The sequence below is a fragment of the Stenella coeruleoalba genome (genome assembly GCF_951394435.1).
Source record: "Stenella coeruleoalba genome assembly, chromosome: 9".
NCBI classification, from domain to species: domain Eukaryota; kingdom Metazoa; phylum Chordata; class Mammalia; order Artiodactyla; family Delphinidae; genus Stenella; species Stenella coeruleoalba.
Window position 1 is genome coordinate 41,001,965 of NC_137155.1, and position 24,562 is coordinate 41,026,526.

General features: G+C 36.4%; 1 protein-coding gene across 1 annotated transcript in view; it reads left to right on the forward strand.

Moving 5' to 3' along the window:
* THSD7A (thrombospondin type 1 domain containing 7A) overlaps positions 1-24,562 on the forward strand; it is a 458,451-nt gene that overhangs the window by 353,943 nt on the left and 79,946 nt on the right. The window contains exons 7-9 of the mRNA XM_079931758.1: positions 39-233; positions 10,757-10,991; positions 15,709-15,824. Coding sequence (XP_079787884.1) covers positions 39-233; positions 10,757-10,991; positions 15,709-15,824 — 546 coding nt within the window. The remainder of the gene's footprint in view (positions 1-38; positions 234-10,756; positions 10,992-15,708; positions 15,825-24,562) is intronic.

Here is a 24,562-nt window from a genome sequence, read left to right on the forward strand (position 1 = left end):
TAAAAATGATAGACTATTGGTGATGATGTCTTTCCCAGGAGAAGAAGTTGACAGACAGCTGTGCAGAGACGCCATCTTCCCCATCCCTGTTGCCTGCGATGCCCCGTGCCCCAAGGACTGTGTGCTCAGCACGTGGTCTGCATGGTCGTCCTGCTCCCACACCTGCTCGGGGAAAACCACAGAAGGGAAACAGATACGAGCACGGTCCATCCTGGCCTATGCAGGAGAGGAAGGTAAGGTCACCAGGTTCAGAAGGGACTTAGGTTTCTTCCTGAAGTTGGTGTGCATTTTCTTTGTGTAGCCTGGATACGATGGATGTTCTACAAAAATCAACTTCCAGAAATCCAGCAATCCAAGGAGATTTAATATCTGTTGACATATTGGGCAGCTTGCTCCTGTTCCCCCAAATTAACCTTCAAGATAGATCTTTAATAAAAAAGACTTTGGAAAGTGAACTCACTTTGCCTTTTCTCCCTCCTAATAATTCAAGTTCTTTCTACTTCAAAGTGTTAAACCTGTGAAAAAAATTTGAAAATGACTCTCCACATTGCAAATGTCAGGTTTCATTGTTTTTTCTCTATTTCAGTAGTCAATTTTCCCCATGAAATCGTATTCTACCTTCTCATAAATAGTAAGCTTTATTTTAAATAATCACCAGCATGACTGTTGCTTGACTAAAAATTACATGGATTTTCTAGCATTCAGGTTCCTGAGCATAGGCTCTGAGATCCAGAATGTAGACTGTGTTCATTTTTAAAATACTTTGCTCCTAAATCATTTCACTCTATTGGGTGAATAAAGCACAGGTTTTTCATATATTCATAGTTCAGTTGTTCAAGCTTTATTGTCGAGTAATACAAGGCTCTTGGTAATTGTCTTTCAAGCTTGTATCCAGATGCTAATTTGGCCTCTGTGTGACTGGGTGATATAATGTCATATTTAATCTTGTCATTCTGGAAAATAACACAGGAGTAAGGAAAACGTAGAAATAAGTCAAGTTCTGTCACATTAAGGCATGTTCTGTCTCAAGAATATAGGCATACGTTATTTAAATGTTATCAGGCTGAATGACACTTCTCCATTCACATTTAACACTAGTAAATAATGATTTCTATTTGTAGTAAGCACATGTTTCTTTATGTATACCTCCAAGTAATCAATTTTGGAGGAGTTTTCATATTGCCTATTTCATTTTTCTGTTTATGAAGCATTTTAGTGATAGAAATCTGCTAGTATTCTTACTTAATCAAACTTGCTATCTGTGTATGTGATTCTATGCAAAAATACAACTACCTTGGACTTAAGACATAGGAGAAAATTTAACATATTTAAAATAGTCAACCTATGAGAAAATTTAGAATTTTCTTTAAAGTGTCCAAAAACTTTTTTCTTGTCACCTCAATATAATTTTAATCATTTGCTACCAAGAGAAAAATGTATCTATGGAACCTAGTAGAAAAATAGAACCTTTTAGAGACAAAATTATATTCCTTATGTTGTCAAACAATAACTCTAACCTTGTATAGATTATATTCAGACTTCACACTCTATCAGCTCAGATCATGTCTTGGGCTACATTAAAATTAGATCTGTGGTCACCCTGCTTCCTATAAATCCATTATACTCTGCAGACACTTGCTGTGTGACTAGTAATAAGTGACTTTTCGCCCTATGAGTCACATGGCTGAGATTTTGCCATGTTTGCAGAACTCACCAGATCATTATTTCTATAGACATGATGCTTCACACTGAAAGGTCATAGAATGCTTTAAAGGCAAAAATTTATGATTGTTGTTTGGTATGTATCATCCACTTAGTTTGAAAGTGTAGGACTTCGATAATTTTTAATGAAGGCTAATAGCTGCATCATAGGCAGCCCGTGCTGGAAAATTACAGATGTGTATATAGTTAATCATAAAGGCATGAATTCAAAACATACTTTTAAATGGAAACTGTAGAGGAAACTCTGGCAATGAGGAATCTGCTGCTATTTGTCTCTGTTAATAACAGCTACAAAAACTGGTATAATTATGTGAAATATTTAATGAAGAATTTATCTTTCAAAAACGATATAATACCTATTATTTGCTGGACACTGAAACACATTTTCTTTTCTTCAAACTAAGCCTTTTTTAATTCTGAGCTATTTTTTAAATGATTTAGGAACCGCATTTGCAGGAAGTTTTAAAATATGTTTCCCTGCCAATTAGCTAACCCTTTATAATTCTACACAAAAGCAGGTATTTCTATTATTCCCCAAGAATTAGTATTTTGTACATGTCATAAATGTTCTTAATTATCTGTGGATCAGAAAATTAATGTGATAGCCTTAAGGGAAAAGATCACCTTAATAAAATTATATATTGAGTAAACGTAAGACATGAAATTATACAACTTTCTCATGAAATAACTTACAGGAAAAATGTATTTATCTGGATTTACAAAATAAATGCTGCAACCTATACATGTGTACTTTTATTTATCTCAGTAATATAACGTCTTTGTATTAATAAGGAAACATTAAGTTGTACTGCAGTAACAGCCCATAATTTCAGTAACTTTAAAAAAAAACAATTATTTTTCCCTCTTGGGAATTTTGCTGCAGTGACAGTTGACTCTCCAAGGCAGTCTGTCCTACATGAAATGTCTCAGCATTGCACCTGCATATGAAGGCCTACCTCACAATCCTCATGCCGGAGGAAGAAGATAGCTGGGGAGTCTATCTGCTGATTTAAAAGCATCAGCAATTAAATTCTTTCATCCAGAAGTGATTTGTGTCATTTCCACTGACATTTCACTATCAAAGCAAATCATATAATCATGACTTGAAGTTGAACCTAATTTTAAGCGGGGCAGGGGAAATATAGTCCTACTGTGTGCTAGAAAGAGAGGAGTGCTGGCTACTGGTCTTACCCCTGGTTTACCTGTCTTTTTTTTTGTATGTCTGTATGCATGTGTGTGTCTACCTCTATGTCTATATGTATATCTGTTTCCATATATATGTGTGTGTGTGTGTGACTGAGATAGAGGATTATTCCATGTGGCCCCAGTGCAGTAGATAAGCTCTCCATTGTTAAAATGTTATGACTTATTATTTCTTTGTTCCTATTAAAAGAATGATAGAATAGTAGAATAGCGCTTCCTTTTCCTCATGTTATACTTTCTTTTTGCTTTCCTTCCCTTCCTTTCTAGGCTCTGTATCTCTCTTCCTGAACAATTTTATATGCAAAGTCATTAAGTGGAAGCAAGCAGTTGAGCATCTGTGCCAGCAGGTGGGGGGTCTGCAGTGGTCCAGAGTGGGTTGTCAGAGCCCAGGCTGAGTGAGATGAGCATCCCCAGTAGGAAAAGGATGGCCTGGCATGAAGTGTCAGAGACACTGAGAAGTCTAAAGGGGTCGGGGTGGGGAGGACCATGGATTATATAAGAGGGTGAAAGCAGCTACCCAACACAGGATGCCAGAGCACGAGCAGGGTGAAGAGAGAATCCCAGCGTTGTAGCCAGCCCAGTGTGGGGTGTTGGAGCCAAGCAGGGATGACGAGGGTTTCAGTAATGTGGGGTGGCCGAATGCAGGGTGTCAGAATATGGGCAGAGTGATGAAGATATCCTATGGGTACGGCAATGAAGATGGCAGTGAGAGATTGGAATAATCTGGGGTGGGGGAGTGACCAAATAGGTACATGTATTAAACATAATAGGAGTTGGGTTTCTTATTGCTAGAGAAGGGAGTTATAAGTATGTTAAGAAAGAAAACTAGGGCTTCCCTGGTGGCGCAGTGGTTGAGAGTCCGCCTGCCGATGCAGGGGACACGGGTTTGTGCCCTGGTCTGGGAAGATCCCACATGCCGCGGAGCGGCTGGGCCCGTGAGCCATGGCCGCTGAGCCTGCGCGTGTCCCTAGCCTGTGCTCCGCAACGGGAGAGGCCACAGCAGTGAGAGGCCCGCGTACCAAAAAAAAAAAAGAAAACTAGGATAAACCCTATTGTATTATATTGGAACTTGAAGTTATCAGTGTGAATTCATTGTGTCCAATTTATAAATCTAGGCATAGAAATAAAATACAAACATAAGTATGATATATATTCGTATTATGGATGTATACATATATTAGCTCTGTCCACTGAAATGACATGAGAGCAGCAGGACCACAATAGCAATATGTGCGTTCAGCACTCAGATCTTGGTGTCTAATGCCGTTCTCCAATGAAAGGAACCAGGGCTTTTTGGAGAAATAGCTGATTCTAAGGCTGAGATAGGAAAAGTACAAGATGTGCCTGGAGGATCTTGTGCCAGAAAGGAAGGAAGAGGAGAATATGTCAAAAGGTCACAGAAGCTAGCTTGAAGGGTCTCCCACTGGCCATATACAGGAACAATGTGAATGCCAAAATAACGGTAACAGCTGGTTATAACTCTTTAAATAAGAGAGGAAACCATGAATCCATATTTGATATAAATAAATGTATTAATTGAAAGTCTGATGAAGAACATTATATTTACAATCTTAAGTATCCTCTTAAATGAAGAAGTTTGACAGACACCACCTTAATCCAGTGATCAAAGTTTACATCATCAGTAATGGGGAACATGCAAAGCGTGTGTTCCTGGTGTGGTGCAATGAGAACATGACATCACATCTGTAACATCTCTGTCACAGATACATATTGTAGAATCTAATCATGAGGAAAGATCTGACAAACCCTAGCTGAAAGACATTGTACAAAATAACTGGCCCTTAAACTTCAGAAGTGTCTAAATTATGAAAATTAAGGAAAGACTGAGGAAGATCAAAGGAGACTAACAAGTCGTAACATCTAAATGCAACACTTGATTCTGAACTAGGTCCTTTTGCTATAAAGAATATTTTGGGATAGTTGGCAAGCTTGAATGGGTCTGAGGATTAGATGGAAATAATGTATCAGTGTTAATTTCCTGATCTTAAATATTGAATGTGCTTATGTGTAGGAAAATGCCCTTGACTGCAGGAAATATACATTGAAGTTTTTAGGGTAATAGGGTATCATTTCAATAACTTCTTCCAAGTGATCCAAGGGAAGAAACTATTGATAATACTTTTAATTTTCCTATAGTATTGAGGTTGGTTCAAAGTTAAACAAAAAATAATAGAATGAAAACAATTTGAATACAATTGCTTTTCATAGCATCTTGAGTAACATTATGTAACCTATTATTTTGTGTACCGGCAGTACACAAAAATGTCATAAAATGCCTCTTATTGAAATATTGTCATTTGGAAACCAAATCACAAATGATAGCAACTGGAGATAGATAATATACTGGAGAAAGTAAAAATATTTCTTTTCAACTTAAAAAATAAAATTGTGTGTGTATGTGTTTGTATCTTACTTCCGAAGCATTGACTTTTAGTTAAATAAGATTAGTAATTTGCTTTTTGATTTGTTTGATACTTTGAGGTAAAAATCTTCCCTGTATTTTGTAAAACTACAGGATGGATTCCAAGAGCTACTTCAGAATTATTTCAGGAGTTCTAAAAGGATGCCGTCTTTTAACATTTAAGTCTGGCATGTTTTTAATATAAATAGTAGTAAGTTGAATTTTAATGAAAAATTTTAAACTGATGTTAGGTTTATGGCCTTCTCCATTTTTTAACTTGTGTTACAGATTCTTAACACACTTGGTTTAAAAAGGAAAAATGATTTTCAAAATGTTTCCCATTGAGTATAGCAGTAACTTCTGTTAGTTCTCATTATAGATTCAATTACCCTTACAAAGCAAGAAATGAGAGAATATTTATTTTTGTAAAGTTCAAAATGAACTGATATTATAACTTCAGCAAAATGTTAGTGTGTCTTTACACCTGCTTTGTACATGCAGAGAATGGAGACAATTGAATAAAATTAGGCCAAAATTTTTCTCAAATAATTAGTATCTTCAAAAATTATATTTTGCAGTATAAAACATTGGGGAGAGGAATATTTCTATTTTATCTTGCTTAGTTTTTATAGTTAAATGATATTAATTCTAAGAATCAGGGAGTATTTATATTTCCTAGAGGAATTTGAAGAACCCAGGATTTATTTTATGTGTCTATACACACATAACTCTGACTTCTAAGCAAATACTGCCACTTCCTCATCTTCCTACTACTGACTTTGAAAAAGGAGTTCTGCTTCAGTCTGTTCCTACAGGACCACCAGGCAGGATTTATGCAGACTCCACCCTGGGACGTCTTCTACCTTTTACTACAAGGGGAAACAAGTGGAAGGGGTAGGGGCTGCAGCAGAGTCCCTTGAGGTTCTCTATGGCTAACACTCTTCCAATTAAATTCCCTGAAATCATGCCATTGCCAATGTTCTTTTCATCCACAGTGTTCTGCTATCAAAGTAATTAGGGCTGCAGTAGCAGGCAAAGTTACAAGTATCTTAAAACTGTAATTCATAGTACACTGTAACTGCCTCTTCTTAGCCTGAGCCCCGTCCACTTCCTTATTGCCAGTTACTTCCCTGTGTGGACTGTCTACTCCAATTGACTGCATCAATGTTACTAATTCCCAGGGTCATGCCTCCCTGAGTACCTTTGCTTTTATTTATTTTTTCTTCTGCTTAAATAAAATCCTCCCTTCCTTCTCTCCCTTCCCAGAACTCTGCTTATTAAACTACTACTCCTTCAAAACTCATATCAATGCCTTATCTCAATAACCTGAGTCATTTTTACTACCCCCCAAACTAATGTAATCTTACACTTTTGAATCCCAATTATACAAAATACCTCTTTTAACATAATTATTATATTCTACCTAGAATTATACTCATTTTTTTGCTCAACTTATCCCCCTATTACTTTTCTCCACTGCATTATAAGATCCTTGAGAGTAGCAAGAATTCTTTCCAGCCCCTCTAGTTATCCCTTGAAGCGCAGGTAACCATTGCATATTGCAGTCAGTACATAGGTTTCTAATTAATGTTTTGAAAAGATTTTTTTTTTTCAATTGACCGTCTAAATTGTAAGGACTTCAATGCCAGACCCAGTAACACCATAGTTCTGTTAAATGTTTCCTAATCAAGCTTTTTATGATCTTGATGTGGGGAGGAAAAGTCACTTTTTAATTCCTAAGAGAGAAGTTTCACATAATAGTTGGTATTTTTCTATGGACATGAAAGTTTATTTATATAGCAGGATTTCATCAAAGTATTATAAAGTCTTTCTTTTTGCTGGAATGATAGAAAACCTAAATAGTCACATTAGTATGAAGCATATGTTTTTATGTATAAGGATTTTTTTAAAAATATGCTTATCACTAATTTTGTCACAGGTGACATTTTATAATCTCCCCAGTACTACAGAAATGGGAATATTCCCAGATGTCTGGAATTAGATCTTCCTATAAATAATAAGTAAATTCAGTATTGTATCTATCAATTTTTCAACCATAAAATTATTCCCCAAACAACATGACCGTGCTGCAGTGACTGATTACTCCAAGCCATGCTTTCCAAATTGCCACATTGTTATTATAATTAAGACCACATTGGGGCTTATCTGTGCAAGTATCTTAACATTAGCCCCAAACTGCTGATGTGGCTTTAACGTGGATTGGGGCAAGAAAATAGGTAGTCTTTATGTCTGTAAACTTAAACAGTTATCTTGTAGCTCCTCGACACCTTATGCTGATGTTGTAGAAGTTCTTATTTTTTTCAAAGCCAAGCAGTGAATTCCAATGTCAAAAACAATTCAGAGTTTTAAAATCACAATTTAAATAGCATACGTATACTCAAAGTGAAAATGGGCTAAGTAAAGACACATTATTTTGTTGAAGAAGGATAATTTCACCATTAATATGAAGGTATGGTTAAAATGGTTGTGTAAAATGTCTACAATTAGCCTGTGTTTTCCTGAGAAATAAGGCTGGACAAATCTAGGGCCTCAGGGAAATGGGTAATAAGAGTGCTCATTTATTTCTCCCCAATCCAATTAGCAGGTTTAGGAGTCGTTCCTATTCAAATCCTAAACTTATTGCTTCCAGTGATGGAAGATAGGATATGAACTGTGACAGATGTTTTCACCTTCATGAAGCAGGGGACAGCAATGAAATGCTGTTTAATGCAGGTTATTCGCACGTTGATCCCATGTTCAACACTGCATAAGTGATTAGAAATTGCAGTTAAATTCTCACGTAAACTGCCTACTGATTTATATGCTGAATAGCGGGATGTCCTTACTCACAAATGAAATGACACCTAAAGATCAGCTCAGGGTGTGTTTTTTTTATGACTTTTACCCAAATCTCAAGCTTTAGAGGCCATCTTCCATAATAGGGTCACTAGTTATTGAATCACTTTTTCTTATTTTTTTTAACTTCTTTAGACTTGCTTTCCTAATATCTAAAACCCACCTCTTAATTATGTTCAATATTTCCCCCACTTACTATTACAAATATGTGTGATGAACACCCAAGGTTTCTGCCATTCCACATGAACAACCAGTTATTTTCTGTTCTTAAGATGAAATCCAGAGACTACATAAGTTTGACTAGATCAAATTGTTAATAAAGTAAGCAATAAATTCCTCCAATACTCTGCTTTTAACAATATAAAGCTTTTTATTTTCATAGTTGACATTATAAATAGCATAGTGTTAAGAAACTTCCTAAATTCCTGTTACTGTGGCCGCATCCTTTAATCTGTATGGGCTCATCCACTTTATAGTTTTTACCTTGTACAGCAGCTGTGGATATTAAATGAGGTCCCATCTACAAAGTACTTATAATGGGGCTAGCACATAAAAAAGTTCCATATTGACAACTCCACACCATATTCTGTTGATTAAAGGACACATCTGTTTTACCCTTCATCATCTCTGTAATTACTACATCTTACAATGGATGTATTTTTTTTTAATTTTTATTGGAGTATAGTTGATTTACAGTGTTGGGTTTCAGGTGTACAGCAAAGTGAATCAGTTATACATATACATATATCCATTCTTATTTTTTTATATATGCTTTTCCCATATAGGCCATTAAAGAGTATTGAGTAGAGTTCCCTGTGCTATACAACAGGTTCTTATTATGTATTTTATATATAGTAGTGTGTATATGTCAATCCCAATCTCCCAATTTATCCCTCCCCCACTTACACCCTGCTAACCATGTTTATTTCCTACATCCATAACTCTATTTCTGTTTTGTAAATAAGTTCATTTGTATGCTTTTTTTTTAGATTCCACATGTAAGCAATATCATATGATATTTGTCTTTCTATGTCTGACTTACTTCACACGTATGATAATCTTTAGGTCCATCCATGTTGCCGCAAATGGCATTATTTTGTTCTTTTTATGACTGAGTAATATTCCATTGTATATATGTACCACATCTTCTTTATCCACAATGGATGCATTTTAAGATCACTGTGGCCAAGCAGCAGTTATAACACAGTTTTCATTGCTAGTACATGTGAATTTCATTGTTATTCCTGGGAGCAATAGCAACCTCATGATATTTCTGCCAAAAACAAAGAAACAAAAACAGCTAAGGGCCATTTGAGGAAGGAAAGTAAACCGTTCCTCAGTTGCCTGCTTAAACCTCTCATTCATAGACATCTTCTGGTATGATTAAAAATGCAACAGCAAGGGCTTCCGTGGTGGCGCAGTGGTTGAGAGTCCGCCTGCCAATGCAGGGGACACGGGTTCATGCTCTGGTCCGGGAAGATCCCACATGCCGCAGAGCGGCTGGGCCCGTGAGCCATGGCCGCTGAGCCTGCGCGTCCAGAGCCTGTGCTCCGCAACGGGAGAGACCACAACAGTGAGAGGCCCACGTACCGCAAAAAATAAAAAAATAAAAAAAAAAATGCAACAGTATCAGAACTTAGAAATAGGTACCAGTATCCTGGAAGAAAACGCTGGAGACAACAGGGGAACACTCTTGAAGAAATCCTGCATCATGAACACGTTTGATGCCACAGAGATGATAGTGTAGGAGAACACAAACTTTGATGAGTGCGAGTCTAAAAACTACTTGAAATATTTGGATTCTGAATGTAAAGAAGTTTTAGGAATACCGTCCCTTTTAAAGTATGTAAAAGGGTTATATTTTTTAAAATTATGTCAGTAAGTCATACAAAGCAATTTCAGTAAGCATACAGTAAAAATTAGAGTTGATAAAAAGTATTGTAGTTTAATTTGCAGCCATTTCTCTTTCTTTGGGACACATAAAATGATGGTCTATCCCACAGTCAGTCACATCTTAGATTTGAAGAAATACGATATTATCATTACTACATGGCTTCTCCAATAATGCTATGGAAAGTCAGAAAGCATCAGTTGATTTTAAAACCCCTGTTTCTAATCACCCTAAATCCTAATTCATTGAAATAATCAGCACTTTGAAACCTGTAATTAAGGCTTTCATTTTGAGGGATAGCATTTGAAAACACACTGGGTTTTCTCCATCCACAGAGTCTCAATGCCCATGTTTCCCCTGGTTAGCAATTACATAGGCTTTATTTGTTCCTCAGTTTCATCTTCTCTAGTGAATAATGGCCTCTCTCTTTGAGGTCCTCCTGAGTGCCCCAAACCAAATATCATATATACCACATAGTTTAAATTTTAAGCCAGACCATGCCAAATGAGATAAGTTTACTATGCAATTTGCCTTCCTAGCAGTGCACTGGTCACATGTGCTAAGTGGCAGGTATCATTGTTATTGTTAATTACAAGGAACAGAGAATGGTAAGGTTCCTGTTGGCACCATATCTAATCTGCTAATGTTGTCCATTTTTATAGGTGGAGCTCAGTGTCCAAATAGCAGTGCTTTGCAAGAGGTGCGCAGCTGTAACGAGCATCCCTGTACTGTGTACCACTGGCAAACTGGTCCCTGGGGCCAGTGCATCGAGGACACCTCAGTTTCATCCTTCAACACAACTACAACTTGGAACGGGGAGGCCTCTTGCTCTGTTGGCATGCAGACAAGAAAAGTCATCTGTGTGCGGGTCAATGTTGGCCAAGTGGGACCCAAAAAGTAAGGGCTTTAGAATGACAACAGTAAATTCTGTGGCCAGCCATGCAGGGATTGGCTTAGGCTTTACTTGCTTCATGAAAGGAAGCATTTGATTCTTATCATACCTGGCCTCAAGAGTAAGACTTCTTTGTTTTGAATGCAGCCACTGATAAAGTTGTAACAGCTTGAGAGTCTTGTACCTGGGATCCATAAATTCTCTAGAAATCTTTCTATGTGGTATCTACTTTCAGTGTTACAGTAGCAGTTTCTGCTTTTATTGAGCTAGTGAAGCAATGAAAGAACTGCTTGCTTTTGGTCTGGCTGATCAATAATGACAGTATATGAAGTCCTAGCAGTGGAGGTCATCCATGACCTCCTTTATATCCGTAGGCTATGGAGGCTGCCGATCTAGTTTAATTGGGCGGTAGCCTTCTATGCTCTGCCTTTCATTTCCCCTAGAAAGTACTAGATCAAAAATACTGAGGCCAAATTATTACATCTTTTAATGGTTAAATGAATAAGCCATTTATTCCCAAGAGAGAGCCTTAGGATAGGATGAGTGTTATAATAAGCAGAAAAACCATCAGTTTCTTACTGTAGTTACCAGTAGTGTAACAACAAGGCAAACGATTTGCTAGAGGGGAGGGCAAAGAACTAGAGAGTTGGCATATTGTATGTGCCTTGTGAGAAATATAAACAAAAACATGTCATAGCATAACTGGGCTAATTCTTTCTTAGACAAAGTTAATCAGTTATAAAAATATATGCCAAGGACTTCCCTGGTGGTACAGTGGTTAAGTATCCTCCTGCTACTGCCAGGGACACGGGTTCGAGCCCTGGCCCAGGAAGATCCCACATGCCGCGGAGCAACTAAGTCTGTGCGCCGCAACTAGTGAGCCTGCGCTCTAGAGCCCGCGAGCCAAAACTACTGAGCCCGCATGCTGCAGCTACTAAAGCCCACACGCCTAGAGCCCGTGCTGTGCAACAAGAGAAGCCACCGCAGTGAGAAGCCCACGCACCCCAGTGAAGAGTAGTCCCCACTCTCCACAACTAGAGAAAGCCCGCATGCAGCAAGGAAGACCCAACACAGCCAAAAATAAATTAATTAATTAATTAAAAAAAAAAAAAAAAAAATATATATATATATATATATATATGCCAAGAGGAAAAAAGAACTCTTTACCTTTTGAGATTTAGACAGCATAAATCTTTTAAAATTCAAATCATCTTAGCCATGTGAAACATGGAAAGTAAAACCCATACGTTTGCATTGGTATAAAAATGGCCTCATAATTTCCAAATACTTGGCTAAGTGCTTAGGTATCATGTGTGATCTTAAGCATACTACTTAACAGATTCTGGCTTCAGTTTTCAAAAATTTTTGAAAGGATTTAATGAAAAGAAATTGTAGTAATGTAAGCACTCAATAAACCTTAGAAATTGTATTTTCTCTTAAAAATTTGAGATAGTTCTTAGTGTTTCAGGGAAAGGATAATAATGTAACTGACATATGACAAACTCCAGGGGATAAATAAGAATCCCATTATGAGTTGTTTTTTACTAATGGCCAGGGTTCTGGACATTAGCAGTATTTTGTCCCATACTTTATTTGTTTATGTACTTTGAAATTAAGAAATATATTAGAAAATACATGCCAAAAGACTTGAACACACTGAAAAACAATTCCACATGCTTAATAGGTAGCCCCAAACCAATATTTTAATAGAAATAATGCTAAAGTTGTAATGAATCTAACAAAGGATATTAATGTGCAGTGTATTAAAATTCAATAGCAGTAACAGCAGAAGCGGAAGTCCCAAGTGCTGGAGAATTGTGGGTCTTTCTGGGACAAGCAGAGAGGTAGAAATATTCAGTGTAGAGGGTTATAACCTGACTAACTTGTCATGGTACAGATTGGAGGGTTGTTGTGCTGAGCTTCTATGGGTAAGCTCACTCTGTTCCTATTTTGCAGTTAATCACTTTTTAGATGTTGCTGTTGGTATTTTCCTCACTTATGCAAACTACAAAATATATTTCTGAGCAGTGGATGTACATATGCACAAGCCTATGTGTGGAAAAGCCTGGTGGATTAATGTTATTAAATCATTGAGTAGAAAGGGTATCCTGAAGCCCCATGTCAGACCACCACAATAATCCATTAAAAATGTGCTTTACCCTTGCAGCCTTTATTCAATGACCTGGATACAAGTATAGATTTCTTAAATCAAATGGGTTTACTTTGCCCTTAAAGTTCTAAAAAATTAAGCAAATACTGTGAATTCAAAAGAAAATGTTACTACCCTTATGCCTAAATACTAGGTTAAATTCAATGACTGCTTTTCAGTACTAGGCATTTGAAACAAAAATGCAAATAGAAACCTTGTTTTAAACTCTTCTTAATAAAACAGATTACTGTGCAATGGTAAAATCAATGTTATTGATCTTATCTATCCTCCGAGTAACAAACTTCAACTCCTATCACATCTGTTTAATTTGACCTTGAATAAGATTTGGGGGAAAATCAATTCCTTGATTTAAACCACAGACACTAAATACAAACAGTACAAAGGAGAAAAGAAGCATGTTGACTGAACCAATTGCCTCACCAAAGGAAGTCTGAATTCATTTTACTGGATGTAATCTAGGCTGTATAATTTATCTTTGTGTGTTCATTTAATGGCTTTGTTTTTAGTAATTTTTTTCTCCACAGTTAACCAAGTATCTTGCTAAGGAAATTTCTAAACCATATAAAACAGAATTTTGGAGTTTGTCAATGATAACGTAAATTCCGTTGACTTATTGAGGGCTAAAATTTGAAGAGCATGTAATTGAGTAATGCTCTCCCACTGTTAAAGTTATAAAACTGCCTCATTGAGGAGGAGTGCTTCCAATAATAATTACTAATCAATAATTCCATAGTTTCAAAAGAATTAACAGGATTATATGTGGGTTTTGCCATATAATATTTCCTGGTTAAGGATGTAGGTGAAGTTATAATTCTAGTGATTTATAAACTCAATCGTAAAAAAACGTTGCCTTCTATGATTCTCATCTAAATTTCTTTGCCGTCCATGACCTTGAGTAGGCATAGCAATTAGGAAAATCCAAGCCTATACTCAACATAAACCAGGGAGATAATTTCTTTTTGAAATGTTGAATCCAATATATTTTTTTAAAATCCACTTTCAAATAAGCCCTAGTGTTACAGAATGAGAGAGAAAGGCATGTATCTGTATAGCTGAATAGAACATAATACTTGTGGATGAGATAGGATATGTAGATAAAAAAATTATAGATATATTAAAAATGAAGTGTCAGCAAAGCACTGTAAAGAAATTATGAGAAGGAAATGAATGATGTTGGTTTTTTCACTCATAGTTCAGTTCTGAAAACCTGATTAACTTACTTGTTGAAAGAGTTTATCTTGACTTAACAAAAAATTTGGCTTCTTCTATGGGGAGTATTTTTAAATCCCATTTTTCACTAATTTGCCAAATTATTCCAGCAACAGTTATACTGATTGTTTGGTTTATTTCTTCACTGCCTCTTAGCTCACTTGTCAGAGATTGATATGACCTCAAAAGAGAATTTCTTAGGAATCAGAACATTAAGTACTTCTAGTTACGTGAATTATGTTATTATATTTTGTTGTCATAATATACATCTTCTTCTAGTGTTCCTGACCAACATTTGACCACTAATGATAGTAGAATCAGATTGTGAAGATGCAGAGAAGAATTGGAAAGTTTGAAAACCATGTAATAAGTATACAATAAACAAAACAGTATATTTAAAACACATATATCAGCTTCCTAAAATTATCTTTTAGGAAGTGAAAACCTTATATAGTGTAAGACATTTCAGTGTTTTGTCATTATTTTTCTCTTGTTTTCCTAATAATATATTTTTGGTGTATTTTTATAAAATAATAATTAATTTTACTCTAATTTATGTCAAGAACATAGTGTTTTATTTTTCTTTAAATTACTTATTGGCTATTTTTGTTTTATTTATATTCACTCTTTTTGTTCTAAAAATATTGTAATTTATAAAAATATTTAAAACCCAATAATTTAAAACTAGGAATAAAATGGAAGAAAAGATAAGAGTAGAGACAGTGAATGAAACCAGGAATAAAGCAAAAATTGTTTATCTTAATGAGCTATACACTTTTATTATTTTTTTACTTATTTGTTATGAAATACTTAGCTGTAAATACAATATTGGTTTTTGAGCATATACTATGTATAGAATATACTACATTATAAATTTATTTTGTGCTAAACATATTTTGTAAAAATAAAGTGCAGAATAACCTGGAAGATTATAATTGGCAATAAGCCTATTTAGTTATACAAAGATGTAGCTTTGGGTCCTTAAATTGGTAATTTGAACTTCCATAAATTTCTTATAAAGCATGTTGCAAAATACAGATTTATTAATGGAGAGATTGTTATAAATGGATAAAATAGAATTATTGTATTTTCTTCTACATAGCACAATTACTATAATTAAATTTACACTTCCTGCTTTGAGAAACTTTATGGAGTTTCAGTTTGGAATAATTATTTTGGTTTTATAGCCCTTGTCAAAAGCAGAAAGGATCCTAGAGGTTAAGTTAAATAATACAGATTGATGCCTGTTTAGCAATTTCAGCAATAAAAATTCTAAAGATACTAAATTACCTGGTTTTCTGGATTACTGTAGAGGTCTAGTAGTTTCCCTTTGCTTTTCCCAGGTGTCCTGAAAGCCTTCGACCTGAAACAGTGAAGCCCTGCCTGCTTCCTTGTAGGAAGGACTGTATCGTGACGCCATACAGTGACTGGACATCATGCCCTTCCTCATGTAAAGAAGGTATTATCTGCAGAGTTTTGAAGGAGGTTCACCTAGGAACCCTCTCACTGGGACCTCCAAGTTCCTTTGGTTGAGCAATGTTTTTATTCTTACATGGGGCTGGCTGTGTAATCCTGGTTTGGCATAAATGCCATAAAATTTTGGCTTCCTTCTAGAAAATAATACAGCTTTTAGTGTACCAAACAAATAAGTTTTATGCCAAAACTGACTTAAATAACTTTATACTATAGATCAAGGTGAAAGGATTCTAAACTTTATTAATAATGTTTCCTTTAACATTGATTCTAGAAGAATGTATAGTGGCCTTATGTATTTCAAAAAGAATATAGAGTGATCTTCTCAGTACTCATGGCTCTCAACCTACTTAGTGGCAAGAAATAGCCATGGGACCAGATTCAGTACAGTTTCAATTATATGACCCAAAGGATGGGAATAAAGGAAAGAGAAAAATGATCAAATTGTACCTCTGCCAACGCTTAACATGACATGAGGCATTTACAAGACGAGGATTTGTTCCCAGTTTGGTTTGTTTTTGCTTTCATTACTCACAGACAAAGACCCTTTAATATCATGGCAGATACTTTGTTAATTCTTTACCCTCCAGGATAGGGTCCTTTCTCATTGCTGCTGAGAAAGATGTGAGCATTCTCCAGGTGACTTATGCAGTAAGTGATCACATTGTCTCTCAGTGTCACAAATGACACTGTCTCCTATTTTTTATTTTACTCTCCCGACAAATAGAGACAGTTTTTCTTCAGTTCCTTATTTGCTTTTACTTATGCTTCTTGACTCTCACTAGAGAGACTCAATTTAAGAATCAACTTCTAGGGCTTCCCTGGTGGCGCAGTGGTTAAGAATCCGCCTGCCAATGCAGGGGACACGGGTTTGATCCCTGGTCCAAGAAAATCTCACATGCCGCGGAGCAACTAAGCCCGTGTGCCAAAACTACTGAGCCTGTGCTCTAGAGCCCGTGAGCCACAACTACTGAGCCCGAGTGCCACAACTACTGAAGCCCGTGCTCCGCAACAGGAGAAGCCACCACAATGAGAAGCCTGTGCATGGCAACAAAGAGCAGCGCCCGCTCACCGCAACTAGAGAAAGACAGTGCGCAGCAACGAAAACCCAACGCAGCCCCCCAAAATATAAATAAATAAATAAAAATTTAAAAAAAAGAATCAACTTCTAGTTTAACCACTGCTTTAAATCACCAGAATTTTTTTAAATCCTGAAGATATTACATAAGATTATAAACTTAATAATGGATAGTTTTTACAGTGTGATTATTTTATATAGTTGAAACGTGAGTTCCTTTTCATGCTTTTTCTGTTTTAAATACCCTTGAAATAGCAAATAAATTAAACCACATAGTGCGCAAGAATAGAAAATGTTGATTTGAAAAGTCTTTTAAGGCATTTTAAAAGCTTTTGGGACAAAAAGAGTTAGCATTAACTCTTTAAAAATGTTAATGGCATTAATCTTATTGATAAAGCAATGTCATTGACAATTTTATCCAGATTTTCTTCTTTTATCCCCTTACTTTCTTAAAAACTAAATAACATATGATATCCTTTAGTTTGGTCATAATCAGCAGTAGGACTGTAGGTTAGTATTTCTCATAGGGTAGTATTTCTGTGATAATTGTTGTCTATTCATTGCTACAATGAAAAAGCTTATTTATTACATGGAACTTATGTGCTTGAAAATTTTATGCTGGATGTTTTATACTTGATGTTTTCTATTGGTATGAGACAGCTCATTTACTAATAATTCCAAAACATAGGCAGTTACATTTATAATGACATGATTAATAATCTCACACAAATTTAACATTTGTAAGTAAAATTTTTGAAAGTAGAAAAAAAATTGCCTTTTCTTTATATTGGGCATTTCCTTATTTTGAGTAAAATATTTCAAAATAACTGTTCTTTTGGTCTAAAGCATTTCAAGAAAATAAAATAAAATAAAATAATAAACTAGAAAAGGTTTCATTAAATTGATTCTAGGATAGACGCTCCTCAAAATGAGAAATCAGGTAAAATTGTCTCATTTCATTAGAAATAAGATATTTTGGAATATCCCAAACTAATTTGAAACTAATTTGAGATATTGGAATATGCCCAGGAATTAAGAACCAATTTAGTAGTCTAAGAATTTATCTTATTATGTATTATATATGTCTGGAAAGGGAAGAATAATAGATATAACTTACTCATTTAAAAAAACCTATCATTGAAAATTAATTTTATTTTAATTTTGTTCTACTTTTTTATACAACAGTTTCTTATTAGTTATGCATTTTATAAATATTAGTGTATATATGTCAACCCCAATCCCCAATTCATCACACCACCACCACCACCACCACCCCCACCGCTTTCCCCACTTCGTGTCCGTACATTTGTTCTCTACATCTGTGTCTCAGTTTCTGCCCTGCAAACTGGTTCATCTGTACCATTTTTCTAGGTTCCACATATATGTGTTAATATATGATATTTGTTTTTCTCTTTCTGACTTACTTCACTCTGTATGACAGTCTCTAGATTCATCCACGTCTCTACAAATGACCCAATTTCGTTCCTTTTTATGGCCAAGTAATATTCCACTGTATATATGTACCACAACTTCTTTATTCATTCGTCTGTCAATGGGCATTTAGGTTGCTTCCATGACCTGGCTATTGTAAATAGTGCTGCAGTGAACATTGCCGTGCATGTGTCTTTTTGAATTATGGTTTCCTCTGGGTATATGCCCAGTAGTGGCATTGCTGGGTCATATGGTAATTCTATTTTTAGTGTTTTAAGGAACCTCCATACTGTTCTCCATAGTGGCTGTACCAATTTATATTTCCACCAAGAGAGCAAGAGGGTTCCCTTTTCTCCACACCCGCTCCAGCATTTGTTATTTGTAGGTTTTTGATGATGCCTATTCTAATTGGTGTGAGGTGATACCTCCTTGTAGTTTTGATTTGCATTTCTCTAATATTAGTGATGTTGAACAGCTTCTCATGAGCTTCTTGGCCATCTGTACATCTTTGGAGAAATGTCTATTTAGGTCTTCTGCCCATTTTTGGATTGGGTTATTTGTTTTTTTAATAATGAGCTGCATGAGCTGTTTATATATTTCGGAGATTAATCCTTTATCTGTTGATTCATTTACAAATATTTTTTCCCATTCTGAGAGTTGTCTTTTTGTCTTCTTTGTAGTTTCCTGTGCTTTGCAAAAGCTTTTAAGTTTCAGTAGGTCCCATTTGTTTATTTTTGTTATTTATTTCCATTACTCTAGGAGGTGGATCAAAAAAGATCTCGCTGTGATTTATGTCACAGAGTGTTCTTCCTATGTTTTCCTCTAAGAGTTTTATAGTGTCCAGTCTTACATTTAGGTCTCTAATCCAGTTTGAGTTTATTTTTCTGTGTGGTGTTAGGGAGTGTTCTAATTTCATTCTTTTACATGTAGCTGTCCAGTTTTCCGAGCACCACTTATTAAAGAGGCTGTCTTTTCTCCATTGCATATACTTGCCTCTTTTGTCATAGATTAGTTGACCACAGGTGCAGGGGTTTATCTCTGGACTTTCTATCGTGTTCCATTGATCTATATCTCTGTTTTTTGTGCCAGTACCATACTCTATTGATTACTGTAGTTTTGTAGTATAGTCTGAGGTCAGGCAGTCTGATTCCTCCAGCTCTGTTTTTTTCCCTCAAGACTGCTTGGCTGTTCGGGGTCTTTTGTGTCTCCATACAAATTTTAAGATTTTTTGTTCTAGTTATGTAAAAAATGCCATTGGTAATTTGATAGGGATAGCATTGAATCTGTAGATTGCTTTTGGTAGTATACTCATTTTCACAATATTGATTCTTCCAATCCAAGAATATAGTATATGTCTCCATCTGTATCATCTTTAATTTCTTCCATCAGTGTCTTATAGTTTTCTGCATACAGGTCTTTTGTCTCCCTAGGTAGGTTTATTCCTAGGTATTTTATTCTTTTTGTTGCAGTGATAAATGGGAGTGTTTCCTTAATTTCTCTTTCACATTTTTCATCATTAGTGTATAGGAATGCAAGAGATTTCTGTGCATTAATTTTGTATCCTGCAACTTTACCAAATTCATTGATTAGCTCTAGTAGTTTATTGGTGGCATCTTTAGGATTCTCTATGTATATTATCATGTCATCTGCAAACAGTAACAGTTTTACTTCTTTTCCAATTTGTATTCCTTTTATTTCTTTTTCTTCTCTGATTGTCTTGCCTAGGACTTCCAAAACTATGTTGAATAATAGTGGTGAGAGTGGATATCCTTGTCTTTTTCCTGATCTTAGAGGAAATGCTTTCAGTTTTTCACCATTGAGAATGATGTTTGCTGTGGGTTTGTTGTATATGGCCCTTATTATATTGAGGTAGGTTCCCTCTATGCCCACTTTCTGGAGAATTTTTATCATAAATGGGTGTTGAATTTTGTCAAAAGCTTTTTCTGCATCTACTAAGATGGTCATATGGTTTTTATTCTTCCATTTGTTAATATGGTGTATCACATTGATTGATTTGCATATATTGAAGAATCCTTGCGTCCCTGGGATAAATCCCACTTGATCATGGTGTATGATCCTTTTAATGTGCTGTTGGATTCTGTTTGCTAGTATTTTGTTGAGGATTTTTGCATCTATATTCATCAGTGATATTGGTCTGTAATTTTCTTTTTTTGTAGTATCTTTGTCTGTTTTTGTATCAGGGTGATGGTGGCCTCATAGAACGAGTTTGGGAGTGCTCCTTCCTCTGCAGTTTTTTGGAAGAGTTTGAGAAGGATGGGTGTTAGCTCTTCTCTAAATGTTTGATAGAATTCACCTGTGAAGCCATCTGGTCCTGGACTTTTGTTTGTTGGAAGATTTTTAATCACAGTTAAAACTTCATTACTTGCGATTGCTCCATTTATATTTTCTGTTTCTTCCTGGTTCAGTCTTGGAAGGATATACCTTTCTAAGAATTTGTCCATTTTTTCCAGGTTGTCCATTTTATTGGCATAGAGTTGCTTGTTGTAGTCTCTTAGGATGCTTTATACTTCTGCGGTGTCGTTGTAACTTCTTTTTCATTCCTAATTTTTTTGTTTTGAGTTCTCTCCCCCTTTTTCTTGGTGAGTCTGGCTAATGGTTTATCAATTTCGTTTATCTTCTCCAAGAATCAGCTTTTAGTTTTATTGATCTTTGCTATTGTTTTCTTTTATTCTATTTCATTTATTTCTACTTTGACCTTTATGATTTCTTTCCTTCTACTAACTTTGGGTTTTGTTTGCTCTTCTTTCTCTAGTCCTTTAGGTGTAAGGTTAGATTGTTTATTTGACATATTTTTTTTTTCTTGAGGTAGGCTTGTATTGCTATAAAATTCTCTTAGAACTGCTTTTGCTGCATCCCATGTTTGGGATCATCATGTTTTCATTGTCATTTGTCTCTACGTATTTTTTGATTTCCTCTTTGATTTCTTCAGTGATCTCTTGGTTATTTAGTAATGTATTGTTTAGCCTCCATGTGTTTGTGTTTTTTATGTTTTTTTCCCTGTAATTGATTTCTAATCTCATAGCATTGTGGTCAGAAAAGGTGCTTGATATGATTTCAATTTTCTTAAATTTACTGAGGTTTGATTTGTGACCCAAGATGTGATCTATCCTGGAGAATGTTCCATGTGCACTTGAGAAGAAAATGTAATCTGCTGTTTTTGGTTGGAATGACCTATAGATATCAATTAAATCTATCTAGTCTATTGTGTCATTTAAAGCTTGTATTTTTTAATTAATTTTCTTTTTGGATGATCTGTCCATTGGTGCAAGTGAGGTGTTCAAGTCCCCCACTATTATTGTGTTACTGTCAATTTCATAGCTGTTAGCAGTTGCCTTATGTATTGAGGTGCTCTGTGTTGGGAGCATATATATTTATAATTGCTATATCTTCTTGGGTTGATCCCTTGATCATTATGCAGTGTCCTTCCTTGTCTCTTGTAACATTCTTTACTTAAGGTCTGTTTTATCTGATATGAGTATTACTACACCAGCTTTCTTTTGATACCCATTTGCATGGAATATCTTTTTCCATCCCCTCACTTTCACTTTGTATGTGTCCCTAGGTCTGAAGTGAGTCTCTTATAGACAGCATATATATGGGTCTTGTTTTTGTATCCATTCGTCAAGCCTGTGTGTTTTGGTTGGAGCACTTAATCCATTCACGTTTAAGGTAATTATTGATATGTATGTTCCTATTACCATTTTCTTAATTGTTTTGGGTTTGTTTTTGTAGGTCCTTTTCTTCTCTTGTGTTTCCCACTTAGAGAAGTTCCTTTAGCATTTGTTGTAGAGCTGGTTTGGTGGTGGTGAATTCTCTTAGCTTTTTCTTGTCTGTAAAGTTTTTGATTTCTCCATCAAATCTGAATGAGATTCTTGCCAGGTAGAGTAATCTTAGTTGTAGGTTCTTTCCTTTCATAACTTTAAATATGTCATGCCACTCCTTTCTGGCTTGTAGAGTTTCTACTGAGAAATCAGCTGTTAACCTTATGGGAGTTCCCTTGTATGTTATCTGTCATTTTTCCCTTGCTGCTTTCAGTAATTTCTCTTTGTCTTTAATTTTTGCCAATTTGATTACTTTGTGTCTCAGCATGTTTCTCCTTGGGTTTATCCTGTATGGGACTCTCTGCACTTCCTGGACTTGGGTGGCTATTTCCTTTCCCATGTTAGGGAAGTTTTCGAGTATAATCTCTTCACATATTTTCTCGAGACCTTTCTCTCTCCCTTCTCCTTCTGGGACCCCTATAATGTGGATGTTGTTACGTTTAGTGTTGTTCCAGAGGTCTCTTAGGCTGTCTTCATTTCTTTTCATTCTTATTTCTTCAGTCTGTTCTGCAGCAGTGAGTTCCACCATTCTGTCTTCCCGGTCACTTATCCGTTCTTCTGCCTCAGTTATTCTGCTATTGATTCCTCCTAGTGTAGTTTTCATATCAGTTATTGTATTGTTCATTTCTGTTTGTTTGTTCTTTAATTCTTCTAAGTCTTTGTTAAGCATTTCTTGCATCTTCTCGATCTTTGCCTCTTTTTCCGAGGTCCTGGATCATTCTTCACTATCATTATTCTGAAATCTTTTTTCTGGAAGGTTGCATATTTCCACTTCATTTAGTTGTTTTTCTGGGGTTTTATCTTGTTCCTTCATCTGGTACATAGTCCTCTGCCTTTTCATCTTGTCTATCTTTCTGTGAATGTGGTTTTTGTTCCATAGGCTGCAGGACTGTAGTTCTTTTTGCTTCTGCTCTCTGCCCTCTGGTGAATGAGGCTATCTAAGAGGCTTGTGCAAGTTTCCTGATGGGAGGGACTGGTGGTGGATAGAGCTGGCTGTTGCTCTGGTGGGCAGAGCTCAGTAAAACTTTAATCCACTTGTCTGCTGATGGGTGGTGCTGGGATCCCTCCCTGTTGGTTGTTTGCCCTGAGGTGACCCAACACTGGCGCCTACCCAGGCTCTCTGGTGGGGCTAATGGCGGACTCTGGGAGGGCTCAAGCCGAGGAGTACTTCCCAGAACTTCTGCTGCGAGTGTCCTTGTCCTCATGGTTAGACACAGCCACCCCCAACCCGTACAGGAGACCCTCCAACAGTAGCAGGTAGGTCTGGTTCAGTCTCCTATGGGATCACTGCTCCTTCTCCTGGGTCCCGAAGGGCACACTACTTTGTGTGTGCCCTCCAAGAGTGGAGTCTCTGTTTCCCCCAGTCCTGTAGAAGTACTGCAATCAAATTCCGCTAGCCTTCAAACTCTGATTCTCTAGGAATTCTTCCTCCCGTTGCTGGACCCCCAGGTTGGGAAGCCTGCCGTGGGGCTCAGAACCTTCACTCCAGTGCGAAGAGTTCTGTGGTATAAGTGTTCTCCAGTTTGTGACTCATCCACCCAGCAGTTATGGGATTTGATTTTATTGTGATTGCACCGCTCCTACTATCTCATTGTGACTTCTCCTTTGTCTTTGGATGTGGGGTGTCTGTTTTTGGTGAGTTCCAGTGTCTTTCTTTTGATGATTGTTCAGCAGTTAGCTGTGTTTCTGGTGTTCTCGCAAGAGGGAGTGAGAGCACGTCCTTCTACTTCACCATCTTGAACCAATCTCTCCTTAGCTTTCTTCTCCTGATTCTCTCAAAGGACATCAATTACTTGCTAGGGGCTAATATAGGGATCTGGGCCCCTACAGTGATCCACTCTCCAAATGACCAGTGAGCACTGACAGCCACAGTGGTCAAAGTCTTGAGGCAGGGGAATCCATGGTGCAGATGAGGGACCCCAGGGTCTGGTCTCAGTGATTTCACTTACAGTAGGATCTTGAGCAAGTCATTCCATTGGGTTGCTGTGCATGGCATGAAAAATATCAGGTTTGAACAGTTCTAGATTCAATGATACTATAAGCCAGGGCATAAATCAGACAATGATGAATGCTAGAAGAAAGATAAATAAGGGGAAGGAGGATCATGAGTTAATGAATAGGGGTGAAATTTCATCAAATAACATGATTTTTAATTTGATCTCTGCTGATGATTTTTACAGTTCTAAGAGACTGATTTACTCTTCTCTGACCATTTATAAAATACAGAAAATTTTATGTGACAAACTGTGATAACTTATACAAGGCACTTAAAAAATTTTTTAGCAGGGCTTCCCTGGTGGCGCAGTGGTTGGGAGTCCGCCTGCCGATGCAGGGGACACGGGTTCGTGCCCCGGTCCGGGAAGATCCCACATG